The 13,373-nt window shown below is 27.3% G+C and overlaps 1 protein-coding gene across 1 annotated transcript; it reads right to left on the minus strand.

The window, feature by feature from the left end:
- Window positions 1–2,552: 2,552 nt before the first annotated feature.
- On the minus strand, window positions 2,553–12,807 carry LOC130940081 (pathogen-related protein-like). The gene is made up of 4 exons (XM_057868131.1): window positions 12,640–12,807; window positions 12,390–12,522; window positions 7,922–8,220; window positions 2,553–2,711 (listed from the first exon to the last, which is right to left on the minus strand). Exons 1-4 carry the CDS (start codon window positions 12,805–12,807, stop codon window positions 2,553–2,555), a joined length of 759 nt encoding a protein of 252 aa, XP_057724114.1.
- Window positions 12,808–13,373: the final 566 nt, after the last annotated feature.

Here is a 13,373-nt window from a genome sequence, read left to right on the forward strand (position 1 = left end):
TATTCGAGAAGTCCTAACCTCTGAAGACCGTGTAGTCACTATTCGAGAAGATCGAGTAGTTGTTGTTTATACCAACAAATTTATGAGATGAAGTCCTGACCTCTAAAGGTCGTGTAGTCACTATTCGAGAAGTCCTAACCTCTAAAGATCGTGTAGTCACTATTAGAGAAGATCGAGTAGCTACTGTTTTCCTGTTTATGCTAACAAAGTTATGTGATGAAGTACTAACCTCTGAAGATCGTGTAGTCATTATTCGAGAAGATCGAGTAGTTGCTTTAAAGTGTAATAAAGCAAGTTAGCTATCTGAGAAAATCGGGTAGCTGCTGTTTATACCGACAAAGTTATATGATAAAGTCTTGATCTCTGAAGGTCGTGTAGTTACTATTCGAGAAGTTTTGACATTTGAAGGTCATGTAGTCACTATTCGAGAAGATCAAATAGCTGATGTTTATATCAAGAAAGTTATGTGATGAAGTATTGAGCTCTGAAGGTCGGGTAATCGCTATTCGAAAAGATTGAGTAGTTGCTTTAAAGTGAAATAAAGCAAGTTTAATCTTAAGGGATATAGTCAAAGATTTCACTGGAATACTTTTAGTGTTTTTGGACTCCCGAGTTCAAGAGAAACCGAGACTAGAACCCAATAAAAATTTGAAGAACCTATTCCGATATTGCTACTCAGGAGTTCCGATCATCGTATGGATGTTGACATTATTGATGAAGTAAGGTCAGTAATTAATTTAGCTGAATAAACATTAAAGCAAAGGGTTGCAAAGAGATATAACACCAAAGTAAAGCCAAAAAATTTTTAACTAAGAGACCTAGTATTGAGATAGGCTGACATTGGTACCACGAAAACTCAAAGAAAGCTGCTTCCCAATTAAAAGGGACCTTAGGGTGGAAAGAAAAACCTCGAAAAGAGGTCATATAAGTTAAAGAATCTTAACTGTACTGAAGTCTTGAAAATGTGAATGTTATTCATCTCAAAAGGTACTACTCTTAAGAAGTATCGATGAAAGAATAAAAAAAAATGGTACAATAAATTAAAGCGCTAGTATAATAAAGACAATAAAATTTATTAGACTTAGACTAAATAAAGAAACAATAAAAGGCAATTAAGTTTATAAAATAAACTTGCCTCATACAGAACAAAAAAATTCAAAATATATATCAAGAACAAAAAATGTTTAAATACAAAATATTAAGAACGAAAAGTGTTTTAATTCTAAAGCATTAAGTTCAAAATACAAAAAAAAAAAGTAAAAAATAACTAAGCTCAATGAACTTAAAATTTTTTTACAAAAAGCAAATTAAATCTTTTTAATGATTTCTCTATTCTTGAAAACATCAATCCTCGAAGGGTGGTGTTCTCTTTTTGTAAGGATGTGAGAAAAATATTGAAGCTTTGAATCTGAGTTGTAAAACTCTTAAGCTCCTTCTATTCACATACTCAGATCGAAAATTTGAGATCTATTTCTCAACATTTTTGATATAAATAACTGAGCAAAAGAGCATCCTCTAAACTTTCAGTAGAGGATCCATAAGAGGCAACTAAGTCAATCCTGACTCAATTTTCTCGATCATTATGTATTTATTGACGAACACAACAGATTAAAACTCCCTTGAAATACAGCCAAAAAAGGTTTGGATCTTAATATGTTTCCACCAATTGAGATTGGAACGTTAGAAGACGAAGCCAACCTTCTCATACAAAGACCGCTTTGAAAATAAACTCGGCTTGTCCAACGAACTCGGCTACTCTTGACTAAGTCAAAAAGTCAAGAGACTTGAGTTGGGGCACTATTCTAAATAAGAATAAAAATCATTAAATGCTTGTTAAGTAGGGTCATTAAGTCATGAGTTCCTTAAATTGAGAATTATTTTGAACAAAAAGTAAAATCTATTAAATGCTCGTTAAGCGAGGTCATGAAGTCATTATCTCATTAACATGATATCAATTCAACGGTAATCACTAAAAACGTTATACTAATATCGGAAGAATATCTTGTAAAGACATAATTGTAAAATTTAAAGACAATAAAGTTTAAATAAACTTAGCCTAAACAAATTCAAAATAGTTAAGAGTTATTCGAGAAAATGAAAAAAGAACTTATCCACAAAACAAACCAAAATACTGAGCGTACAAATTTTTTTTGGACTTGGTCCATCAAACTCGGGTATTTCCGACAAAATCGCTAAGTCAAAAAATTTGAATTGGGGCACTGTTTTAGACAAAAATAATACTCAACATTATGATTAATTGAGAATACTATATTACTAGTTAATGGGTATATTACTTTAGTAGTTAACGGACATGTTATTAAGATTAATAAAATCATAAAATTATGAAATTGTCAAATTATAGTATTAAACACATACATTAAAAACAATAAATATCTAAATTGTTATCTCATAAAATACAAATAAATAAAAAAAAATTGACTATTAGCTCATTACCTCAACAAAAATACAAACAGTCATATAATTTTATTCTTAGATATTATATCTCTGAAGATAATTTTTTTAGGAATGAAAATTCCCGAGATTACGAGGTACTAGTTTGCAAAGGGGCAAGAGTGGGTGTGTTTTGAATCTTGATGAAGATGCTGCATTGCTTTGTTGTCATCTTGAGGGTGTCCCTTGAGTAGAACACCGAATATGTCACTTGGATCATAATAAATTTCAACCTCTTCAGCTCTCAAAGTCTCATCAACCTGTAAAAATACTCGGATATAGTGGTCAGGCTACGCATTAATTACTCACTCTTTGGATAATATAAATAAGTGTGTGAATTTCAATTATGTATTAATGTATAATAAATGCGTTGTCTTACCAATTTTTTTTAAAAGGAATTTATAGACTTCTTCCTCCACGCGAATGAATGATTAATTTATTTATTATGTATTTTTAGAACATATATTAAAATTATAAAATAAAAAAAAATTATTAAAAATATAAAAAATTAAATTTTCAATAAATTTATTTTATATTTATTAAATAAAAATATTTAAAATTTTTTATTAATAATAAATTTATTATATATCTTTAAGACATATATATTAACTAAATTCTAAAAAAATATTATAGAATTAACTGAATAAATATAGTAATAAAAGCTGAATAAATGATTGTAATAAATATGTAATTAACTGTTTGTACCCTATAAAAGATAATATAATTTAATAATGTTTTGCAACATATCCAAAAATATCTTTATGTTTCTGGAGCATCTTTAAATTGTATTTTTCATTTTAAATAAAATGAAAAGAATAAATAGATTCTTAATCTTTAGATATTTAAGTTATCAAGAATTTAAAAATATATTTAAGTTTCTGATCTTTTTAAAATCTAGACATATTGATTTTTCATGTTTACTTGGGTCTGTCAGACTCAACAAAAAAATTAAACGTAACTCTCGTTGTACTGACCTGATTGATACGGATGCGATGTTCGTAGACTAAAAAATAAGAGATCAATTTATCATTTTTTCTTAAATAAATATATGTCATTCAAAACCTTCATAATTTAATTTATTATTAGACATAATTTTAAATGCATACATATTATGTTATTAATATATTACAAATTAGAAATATCAAAACCAAAATTATTATAAAATGAAGAAAATATCAAATTTCTAAAATAACTGATAATTTTCTTTTATTTTTAACAATATCCAGATAAATAACTAATCTATTACGAATTTAACTTTCATTCAAGAGTACAAAGTTAAAATAATTGATAATTTAAAGCAATAAGGAAACTTATTATAAAAGCATTCATAAGTCATCATAACCATTTTTTATGCCGTCATTTTAAATGTATACAAAAAAATTAACCACAAAATCAACTACTAATATAATTAATTTGATAATAACTTTTTACGTGCACACATGATATTTTAATTATTTATATTCGGGATATAAAATGCACCAACAAAGAAGTGGATATATTATTTTCAGATCAGTTTGAGAATAACGCATTCTAACATACAATTTTAAAAATAAAAAGAAAAGATATTACATTATATGCATGAAGTTATCAGATGATCAAAATTGACTATTAACTTTACTTTTTTCAATTTAATATATTTACAAATTTATTTTACTTTTTGAAACTTAAAATTGAGAATTTTAATTATAAAATTGATAAATAAAATTAGAAGAAAACTTGCTTGTTGTCAAATTGATGTATTTACATATTGTATATAGATTAGTTTAAATTGACCTTTAAAAAAAGTACTTAACTTTTTTTAATAAAAATATTTTTTTTAAAAAATACATATTTATATAAATTTTAAATTAAATAAAAAAATTTTATTTTTTTAAAAAAATAATTTTTTAAACTCAAAAAAATCAATCTAAATCAGCACATAAATTTAAATATAGGTTATTATTATTGTTGCTTTTACTGGTGTTGTAACTACGCTGTTGTGTTGATACAATGATACCGAGGTTTTAAAAATCAATTCAGTTATTGAACTGTTTTAACTATTGATTTATTAATTTAATGATTTAATTGGTTTAATTATAATTTAACCAAAATAACATTTTATACTAAAATAATAAATAAAATATAAAAAAGTATACTAAAATATAACAATTTAATATAAATCTCAAAATATTATCTAAATTAAAAATATAAATAAATATTCTCATCAAATATTTACATTATACAAATATAAACAATTATATTATATTTTCATCAAATAAAAAGATATAAATATTTTATAATTATTTTATCTATCTAATTATTATTTTTTTAACAAAAAAGTTTAAATTAATAACATTGTAAAATGTATATATTCTATTGAGTTTAAAATTAAATCCATTAAAAATACTATATAATCCGTAAATTGTTATTAGAAAGAAAAATATAATAAATTTAAATAAAAACAAAAATAGAATAAAATATTAATTAAAATATCAAAATTATATGTATATTGATGGATAAATAAAAAAAAATAAAAAATGGATATACCAAATACTTGTTTGGCTTTGGTGTCTACAACACAAACACTTTAATCTTATTCTCATGAAAAAAAAAAAAAAACTACTCTTATCAACTACTTTTCATTTTCAGAGAGGGAGTTTGGTTCTGGAGGTGGGAGGTGAGAGGAGTGAACAAGACAGAGATGTTGGTTTATGTTTTTCAAATTTTGTTCCTATAAAAATTCAAAATGGCGACGTTTAAGGAGAACCAGCCAGGTCATGGTTTAGTCCAACTGGCTGGTTTTAGTTCGTTTTAGCAGTTTTTTGTAGATTTTTAAATTTGTGATTCTTTTTTACAAACCAAACTGCTAATGTCATCGGTTTTCGGTCGAGAACCAGTTCAATCGGTTTGTCTGATTCGATTTTTAAAACATTGACTGAAATAGAGTCGCATTAATTTGTTAGTCAACTCAATTCGACTCACTAATAGTCTAATAAATTAAACTTAGTTAAATTTAAATTTGGGTAAACTCAGTTTATTGCCTCAAAAACTAACTTGATATATTATAGTTATGTATATTAATATATATCATATATTATATATTTTTAATTCATAATCATAAGAGGAAACTACCATTTCTACCCACGAAAATTTTAAACATTAACAAATCTATTCACGAAACAACAAATTAAAATTATACCTATAAAAAATAAATTTCATACGATAAAATTATTTAAATCCTAAAAAACTATCTAAAATTTTCAAATAGTCTTTCTTAATCCAACCTAATTCGCCCTAATCTCTAACCCTATGGTCACTACTCAAATTCTTTCTCTCTAACTCTCATCTATATCTACCACAACCACCACCGACGTTGCCTCCTTCTCCCTACCACCACCATCCTCCCAACAATTTAGTTTTACAAGAGCGTGAAAAAGGGACAATTTCTAGTACGAACCCAACTTTGATTGCGCTGTGAACCCTATTGCGCGATGTCGTGCCAAGAAATTGTAGCATTGCACTTGTTCCTATGCGTCCACACGACGTTGTTCTTCTTCAGTTCTGAACCTGCAGTGTATCTTCTCTTCTCGCTCACGGCCAGAAGAACGATGCTCTCGATGCAGCCACTGCAATCCTTGACAACCCGAGGGGAAGCGATTCGAATCCAGACCTAGAAGCAGAAGCTGCTTTTCCCTTCAGCAAGAATACCGACAAGAACACGTTCCTCGATACTAAATTGGCGTGTTGCGGAGGCAGTATCAAATTGAGCCCAAACACACCGCGAATGTTATTGTTGCCTTCAGTAGAGTTATTGATCTGGAGTGATTTGCACGACGGCTAAACAAGGGCTTTCTCTGGCATGACATGGCGGCAGACTTCTTCGATCCATCAAATGAGGGCGATGCTGAATGAGCGATTAGGATCGTACTCGATTCGCTCAACAACACCCATAGAGGAAGGTGCTGCATTGCGCTTGAGGAATGACACATTTCTTTTAATTAATGCCTAAAATTGAGTTGGTTCTCTTTAGTTTTAGAGTAGTATTGGTATTTGATTATGGTTTTATAATGTTGCTATAGTTCTATCTAACTTTTGACTTTTGAATCTGATTGTTTGTTGGGAGGATGGTGATGGTAAGGAAAAAGAGGCGATGACGGTGGTTGTTGTGGTGACGATGACAGTGGCACTGGCGGCGGTTGTGATAGATGTAAACAAGAGTTGGAGAGAAAGAATTTTAGTGGTGATAAAGCCATAAAAGAGGTTAGGGATTATGATGGATTAGGTTAGACTAAGAAGGGTAACTTGGAATTTTTGGGTAATTTTTTAGAGTTTGAATAGTTTTGTCATATGGAACCTATTTTTTATGGATACAACTATAGTTGTACAAATCGAACTGGATCAACCGGTTCAACTGAAAAACCAGCGAACTGGATCTCTAATCGGTCTGGTCTAGTCCTAGGATTGGTTAAGGATGAAAACCAGTAAGAATCGGTCAAAGTCGGTGAGAATGAGTCAAAATCAGTGAAAAACGGTCCAACTAACCGAATCGTCCGAGGAAAAATTTTAAAATTGATGAAAATGTAGTTTGAACTTGAGTTCCTTTATGATTACATGCTCCATTTGTCACTAAGTTATGTTATTCCTTATTATTTTACATACTAATTATTAATTATATAGTAGAAATATATAATAATTTTTAGATATTATTTTAATTTTATATTCACTTATATTTAAAATAATTATGTCTTTTATTATTCATAATTATTAATATAAATATTTTTATAATATAATAAATATAAAATAATTAATTAGTTATTAAAATAAAAAATAATTATTTTAATATAAAAATAAAATTAAAAATTTTTATTATAAAAAATATTATAATTTTATATACTTATTTAATAATCGGATTATAACTTGTTAATTATAATTTATTAAAGCTTGATTGTTTTTAAAATATTAATGACGATATATATTTTGAATTTTTAATATTTTTTATTTTTTATTTATGTGAGACCAATTCTGCTGATTCAACCAATAACTCATCAGTTATACTAATGAACTAATGAGTTAATAGCGTGAATAATTCAATCACCGATTTTATTCTGATAATTATAGGTACAACTTTAATTTCATTATTTGTTAAGTAGCTTTATCATTATATAGAACTTTAATGGATAAAAATAATAATTTACTCTAATCATAATATATAAATTTTCACACATAATTATATAATATTTATGCAATATATGAAATGCAGTGCTTTTTATTTGGTTCTATCTTGTAATATCTTTGTTTATTTTATTCGGAGTTAAATAGACGATGATCTAGAATATAACAATTCTAATTAAATTATTTCTTATAAAAAATAATATATCTACATATTAATATTTTAAATAAGTTTTTATATTAATCTTCGCACAACTCCACCCAGATATCATAAACTGAAGAATAATTAAATCGGAAATTGTATGAGGAGGAAGAAACAAACCTTCATAACACCAATGCCAAAGAACTCAACCATTTCTCCAGTAGGAGCATGTCCTCTGAAGGGACCTTCAAAGAAGCCCCAATGCCTGAACTTGTAAGTTACAAGAGGAGGTCCTGAATACACCTTTATCACTTCCCAAGCAAAGCCACGTGGCATGGCCGTACGGAAGGCTTCATGTGAAGACTCATATGTCTCTTCTGATGCTTTGTAGAACTGAAACTGCTCTGGAAGTGTGTTCTTCAAAAGGGCATTGTAGCTTCCAAGCCTCAGAGTTTCTTCTCCATTCAACCCTTTTCTTCCTTTTTCCCTCATCACAACATCAAAACCTTTGTTAACAACTTACCATCATTCACTCTTTGTTTCTATTTAGGAAAAAAGATGTCTCCTCGCTCTATAAAAAAAATAATATTATTTACACACCTAGATAGATGTCTAATTTAGTAATTATATATGCTATGTGCTGCCTATTTATAAGGGTAAAAAATACATATAAACCAATGGCAGATTAAAATTACACAAATCAATCAAATTGAGAATTGATACACGAATTAATTAGAAGCACATTTGTATGTAATTCGAATTAGAAAAATTCGAATTTAATATACACAGTGATTAGAATCAAACTGATTCGAATTAGACGAAAATACACACAATCACCAATTCGAATCAACTTCATTCGAACCACTAACACATACTAATTCGAATCAAACTGATTCGAATTACACACATAAAATCAGTACAATAATAATAATAATAATAATAATAATAATAATAATAATAATAATAATAATAATAATATTTAAACCTACTTTGTTATTTTAGGTTAGATAAAAATTAAACCATTTAAATAAATAATTAGGTGTTTAGAAGTCAAACATTAGTTTTTTGAAAAATATTTATCATATCATACATTTATAATTATGCAAGTAGGCGAAGAATTTATTTTTTAAAGTACGTTCATAAATTAAATGGCTTTCAATATTATTAGATTGTTTTATTTTTAAATCGGTCAATTCATTTTATATTTATATATTATTATAATTTTTAAAATTTTTTATTGTAATTATTCATTTTATAATAAGTATAACTAAAATTTAAATAACAATTTTTAAATTAAACATTGTTATGATGAGTATTATAAAAATTTGCAATGTATTCTTTTACTAATCTATCACGTAATAAAAATATTTAAACTTTATAAAATGTAATTTTTTTGATAGACTCATATTATCGAATAATAATAATAATAATAATAATAATAATAATAATAATAATAATAATAATAATAATAATATGGAGCCAATGCTAAATTTAATACATGTAATTATTTTAATACACAATAATTATATTTATATGGAGTCGATGCTAAATCGAATTCAATTCGATAATACGATTAGATTAAAAAAATTGCATTTTATAAAGTTTAAAATTTTTTATTATGTGATAGGTTAGTAAAAGAGTACATTGCAAATTTTTATAGTACTCATCATAACAATATTTAATTTAAAAATTGTTATTTAAATTTTAATTGTACTTATTATAAAATAAATAATTATAATAAAAAATTTAAAAATTATAACAATATATAAATATAAAATGAATGGACCGATTTAAAAATAAGACAATCTAATAATATTAAAAGCCATTTAATTTAAGAATGTAATTTAAAAAATAAATCTTTCACATACTTGCATAATTATGAATTTATGATATGATAAATACTTTTCAAAAAGCTATTCTAATACTTGACTTCTAAACACCGAATTATTTATTTAATGGATTATGTTCACATTTCTGATTCGAATCTCAAGATCTTGAACCTTTGATCATCTGGATAGTGGAACCTTAAGAATATCTATTCTCCTCTGAATCGGTCTCTGCAGAGCAACATTAACTCTTACAACCCAGATGTTCAAGCTGGTTCAGAGGTCGGTTGGTGTTGGATTGGTGCAGTTTCAAAGGTTTATGATGCTCATAGTGGTTATTTGTGGCTCAGTAAGAAGATGTTTAGTTGGGAGGATAGGGGTAATTGGCTTTGGCTTTGGCGTCAACATGTTCCGGAAAAGCACAAATTTTTGGCCTGGCTATGTCTTCGAGAGGCTCTTCCTACTGCTGCATTTCGTTTTAGGAGGGGCATTTCGCACACGGATAGCTATCCATGATGTTTCTCAGGTCAGGAATCGGTATTACATTGTATTCGGGATTGTCCTAGGCAAGCTTTAGGGATCTCCGATCAACCAGTGGATTTGATGAGTTGGTTCTTACATAATAGCAAACAGCGCCCCTTTAGATTCTTTTCTGGTCTCTGGTGGATTTGGCATTCGAGGAATAACGAGATCTTTCATCCTCACGACCATTGGACCACAGACAAGGTGATTGGTATGGCTTTGTCCTTGAAAAAGGAGTTTCGAAATATTTTTGAGTTGCAACGACTATCTATCCCCTCAACCATTAGTGGCTCTTGGATTCCCCCCTCAGTGGGTACTTTTAAGATTAATTGTGATGCTAGCTATCCTGGCAGTGGTGCTCGAGTTGGTTTTGCTTGTGTTAGCAGAGATTGGAAGGGAGGGTGGCAACGAGGCTGTCTGGGAACAATTGAGAGTCGTAGCATTTTGCAAGGAGAGTTGTTTGCTATTTGGAGAGGCTTTCTTTTAGCATGGGACTCGAGACAAAGAGACATTATATGTGAGACAGATTGTGTGGAGGCTTTTACTATTGTCAATAATTTACAAGATTGCTCTGGGTTTATTGATCCTTTGGTGTTAAAAATTCGAGATATCATGTCTTGGAAATGGCGTGCTGATCTTCGGTTGATCTTGAAAGATGTAAATACAGTAGCAGACATCATGACAAAGACCGCAATGAGAACCCTTTCTCCCCAAGTGGAGCTTCCGTTGCCTTAGAAAGAATTTGAGAGTAGTATTCAGCGGGACTGCCTTTCTTAAACAGTTTCTTGTTTTTTTTCGTTCTTAGTTTTTGTTTATTTCTTTTAAGTCACCAAAAAAATGGTTTAATTTTTATCTAACCTAATATAACAAAGTATGTTTAAACCTTATTATTATTATTATTATTATTATTATTATTATTATTATTATTTTATGTGTGTATAATTCGAATTGGCTTGATTCGAATCAGTGTTTGTGTGCATTTTCTTGTAATTCGAATCGGTCTGATTCGAATTATTGTGTATGTTAAATTTGAATTTCCCTAATTCAAATTACATACAAATGTGCTTATGGTTGATTCATGTATCAATTCTCAATTTAACTGATTTGTGTAATTTTAATCTGCCATTAACTTATATATGTTTTTTTATCCTATTTATAATGACAAGTAATAGATTTTGTATTAAATATTAATTAATAACTTCATTGATCATTTATTCTTTTCATTGAACTTATAACATAAAATGTCAAATAAGTAAATGTATTTTCAATTAATTTAAATTTATAAAATATTATTTAATTTTAATAAGTAAATTATACATTTTTATTAACCAAAATATTTCTTATTTATCTCAGATAATAAGGAAAGAACATTTGTATTTCGTCGTTAAATATTTTTAAAAATTAATATAATAATCTAAAGACAAAAAGCATTATACTTTTTTCTGTTAGTCGTATATTTTTCTCTCTGCGAAGTCATATGATATCTTCATGGCTTACCTATTAATTTAGTATTTAAAAAATTCAACTGTTAACAAAAATTTTTTTTAAAAAATATTATCAACAAAATAATTTTTAAATAATTTAAAAATACAATAAAAATAATTAATAATTATTATACTATTTATAAAAAAATTTATATTTAATAAATGACTTAATTATTTGATATAAATTTTTATAATAATATTTAAATAAATATTTAAAAAATAGACAAAAAAATTCGAAACAAAATTTAATTTATAAATTTTTTAAAAATAAATATGATAATTCACAATAAAAAAATAACAAAAAATTCACTTAACATAAAATTATTAAATTTTAAAAATAAAAAAAATTTAATAATAATTACAAAAATTAATATCAAAATCTGATTTTTTTATTTTTTATAATATATATTTAATATATAATTTTTTTTGTCATATTTTTAAATTTTTTATAAACTTATTTATTGTTAACACCTTTTGAATTCTTTTTATTAATTTAAAATATCATTTTAATAGTTTACTCTACCTCTATTTAATTAAATCCTTGGTCATACATACTCAAGCTAAATTCAGAGCTAAACTTGGTATACGTTTGGTTGAAACTATAATGATAGAATTAGTTTGCCCGCAAATTCTTTATGTATAAATTAGTTTGCCCAAAACTTCAATGCAGTTAGTAACAGAAAGACGAGTGTAATAAACGTTCTCACTTCATTTGATTCTCAATTATTTATGCACAAACAATCTGTTTACACATAAAAATCAAAACAACTTTGTGGTGGCTAAGAAGAAGAAAAATAAAGGTTTAATTTAATTTACCATTGACAGAAAGCATGAACTTGTCCGGATTTATGCTCCTGAAGTCTTGCAAGCGAGTCTTATGAGAAAGTTCCATTTCCCACAACTTCACTGCATTTTGAACCGTTTCCTCTAATGACCCTTTAGGCCACTCCTGCATATAATTAATTAATATAAATATTATCTAAATATATTACTTTTTAATGAATCAAAAAACTAAATAAGTAAGAAAATAGTCTGATAATAATTATTTTGAAACGCATGTAGCAACCTTGGTTCGGCCTTGTTCAAAGAGCTTGTTAACGGCATCGAAAAGAGGAGGGCCACCATGCCTCCAGTGAGTGTTGTGAACTTCATCTTCCAGAATCGTACGGTACTTGTCTCCATAGACCACCGCCTTCTTCTCTTCATTTCCTGAATCTCCTCCTTTCTCAGCCATGCATGTGACTTGCTGTTTCTCACTCACAACCCGCAAACCTGTCTTTTATATTTATATATAAGAAAAACGCCACCGCCTTAAAAGTAAATACGAAAAAAAAAAGTCTTGAACCAGCAACTTTATTAAATTTAGACCAACATATAACCATAACAAAAAAATGAGTAATTCTATATCATTGGATAAAATTTCATACTATTAAAAACATCATTAATGACTACTTGATGACTACAAATCACAAAAGTTATTGTCCCCTAACACTCTTCATACTAAAAATGTTTTTTTAATAGAGTAAATTATCAAAGGGTATGCTAAGTGTACACCAAAATCAGTCACCAAAGTTAGCTACTAGTATAAAATATATGCTGAAATAAAAATATACATTGAAAATAAATTAAATCACACATGTAAATACATTGGTGACTGATTTTAGTGGCTGATTTTAGTGTACAAATAGCATTTTTTATTATGAAAATAATACCAAAAAATTTACATTGCTGATAAAAAGAATCTCAAAATATGTTAACAATAAATAAGTTTTTGAAAAATTTAAAAACACGACAAAAGGA

The sequence above is a fragment of the Arachis stenosperma genome, chromosome 7 (assembly GCF_014773155.1).
Source record: "Arachis stenosperma cultivar V10309 chromosome 7, arast.V10309.gnm1.PFL2, whole genome shotgun sequence".
NCBI classification, from domain to species: Eukaryota; Viridiplantae; Streptophyta; class Magnoliopsida; order Fabales; family Fabaceae; genus Arachis; species Arachis stenosperma.

Excerpts from the sequence above, each read along its gene's own strand:
- LOC130940081 (XM_057868131.1), bottom strand. The coding sequence starts at position 12,807 with ATGGCTGAGAAAGGAGGAGATTCAGGAAATGAAGAGAAGAAGGCGGTG. Across the intron at positions 8,221-12,389 it reads GTTCATGCTTTCTGTCAATG|GAAGAAAAGGGTTGAATGGA; the intron begins GTAAATTAAATT and ends TGAGGGAAAAAG. Across the intron at positions 2,712-7,921 it reads TTGGCATTGGTGTTATGAAG|GTTGATGAGACTTTGAGAGC; the intron begins GTTTGTTTCTTC and ends GTATTTTTACAG.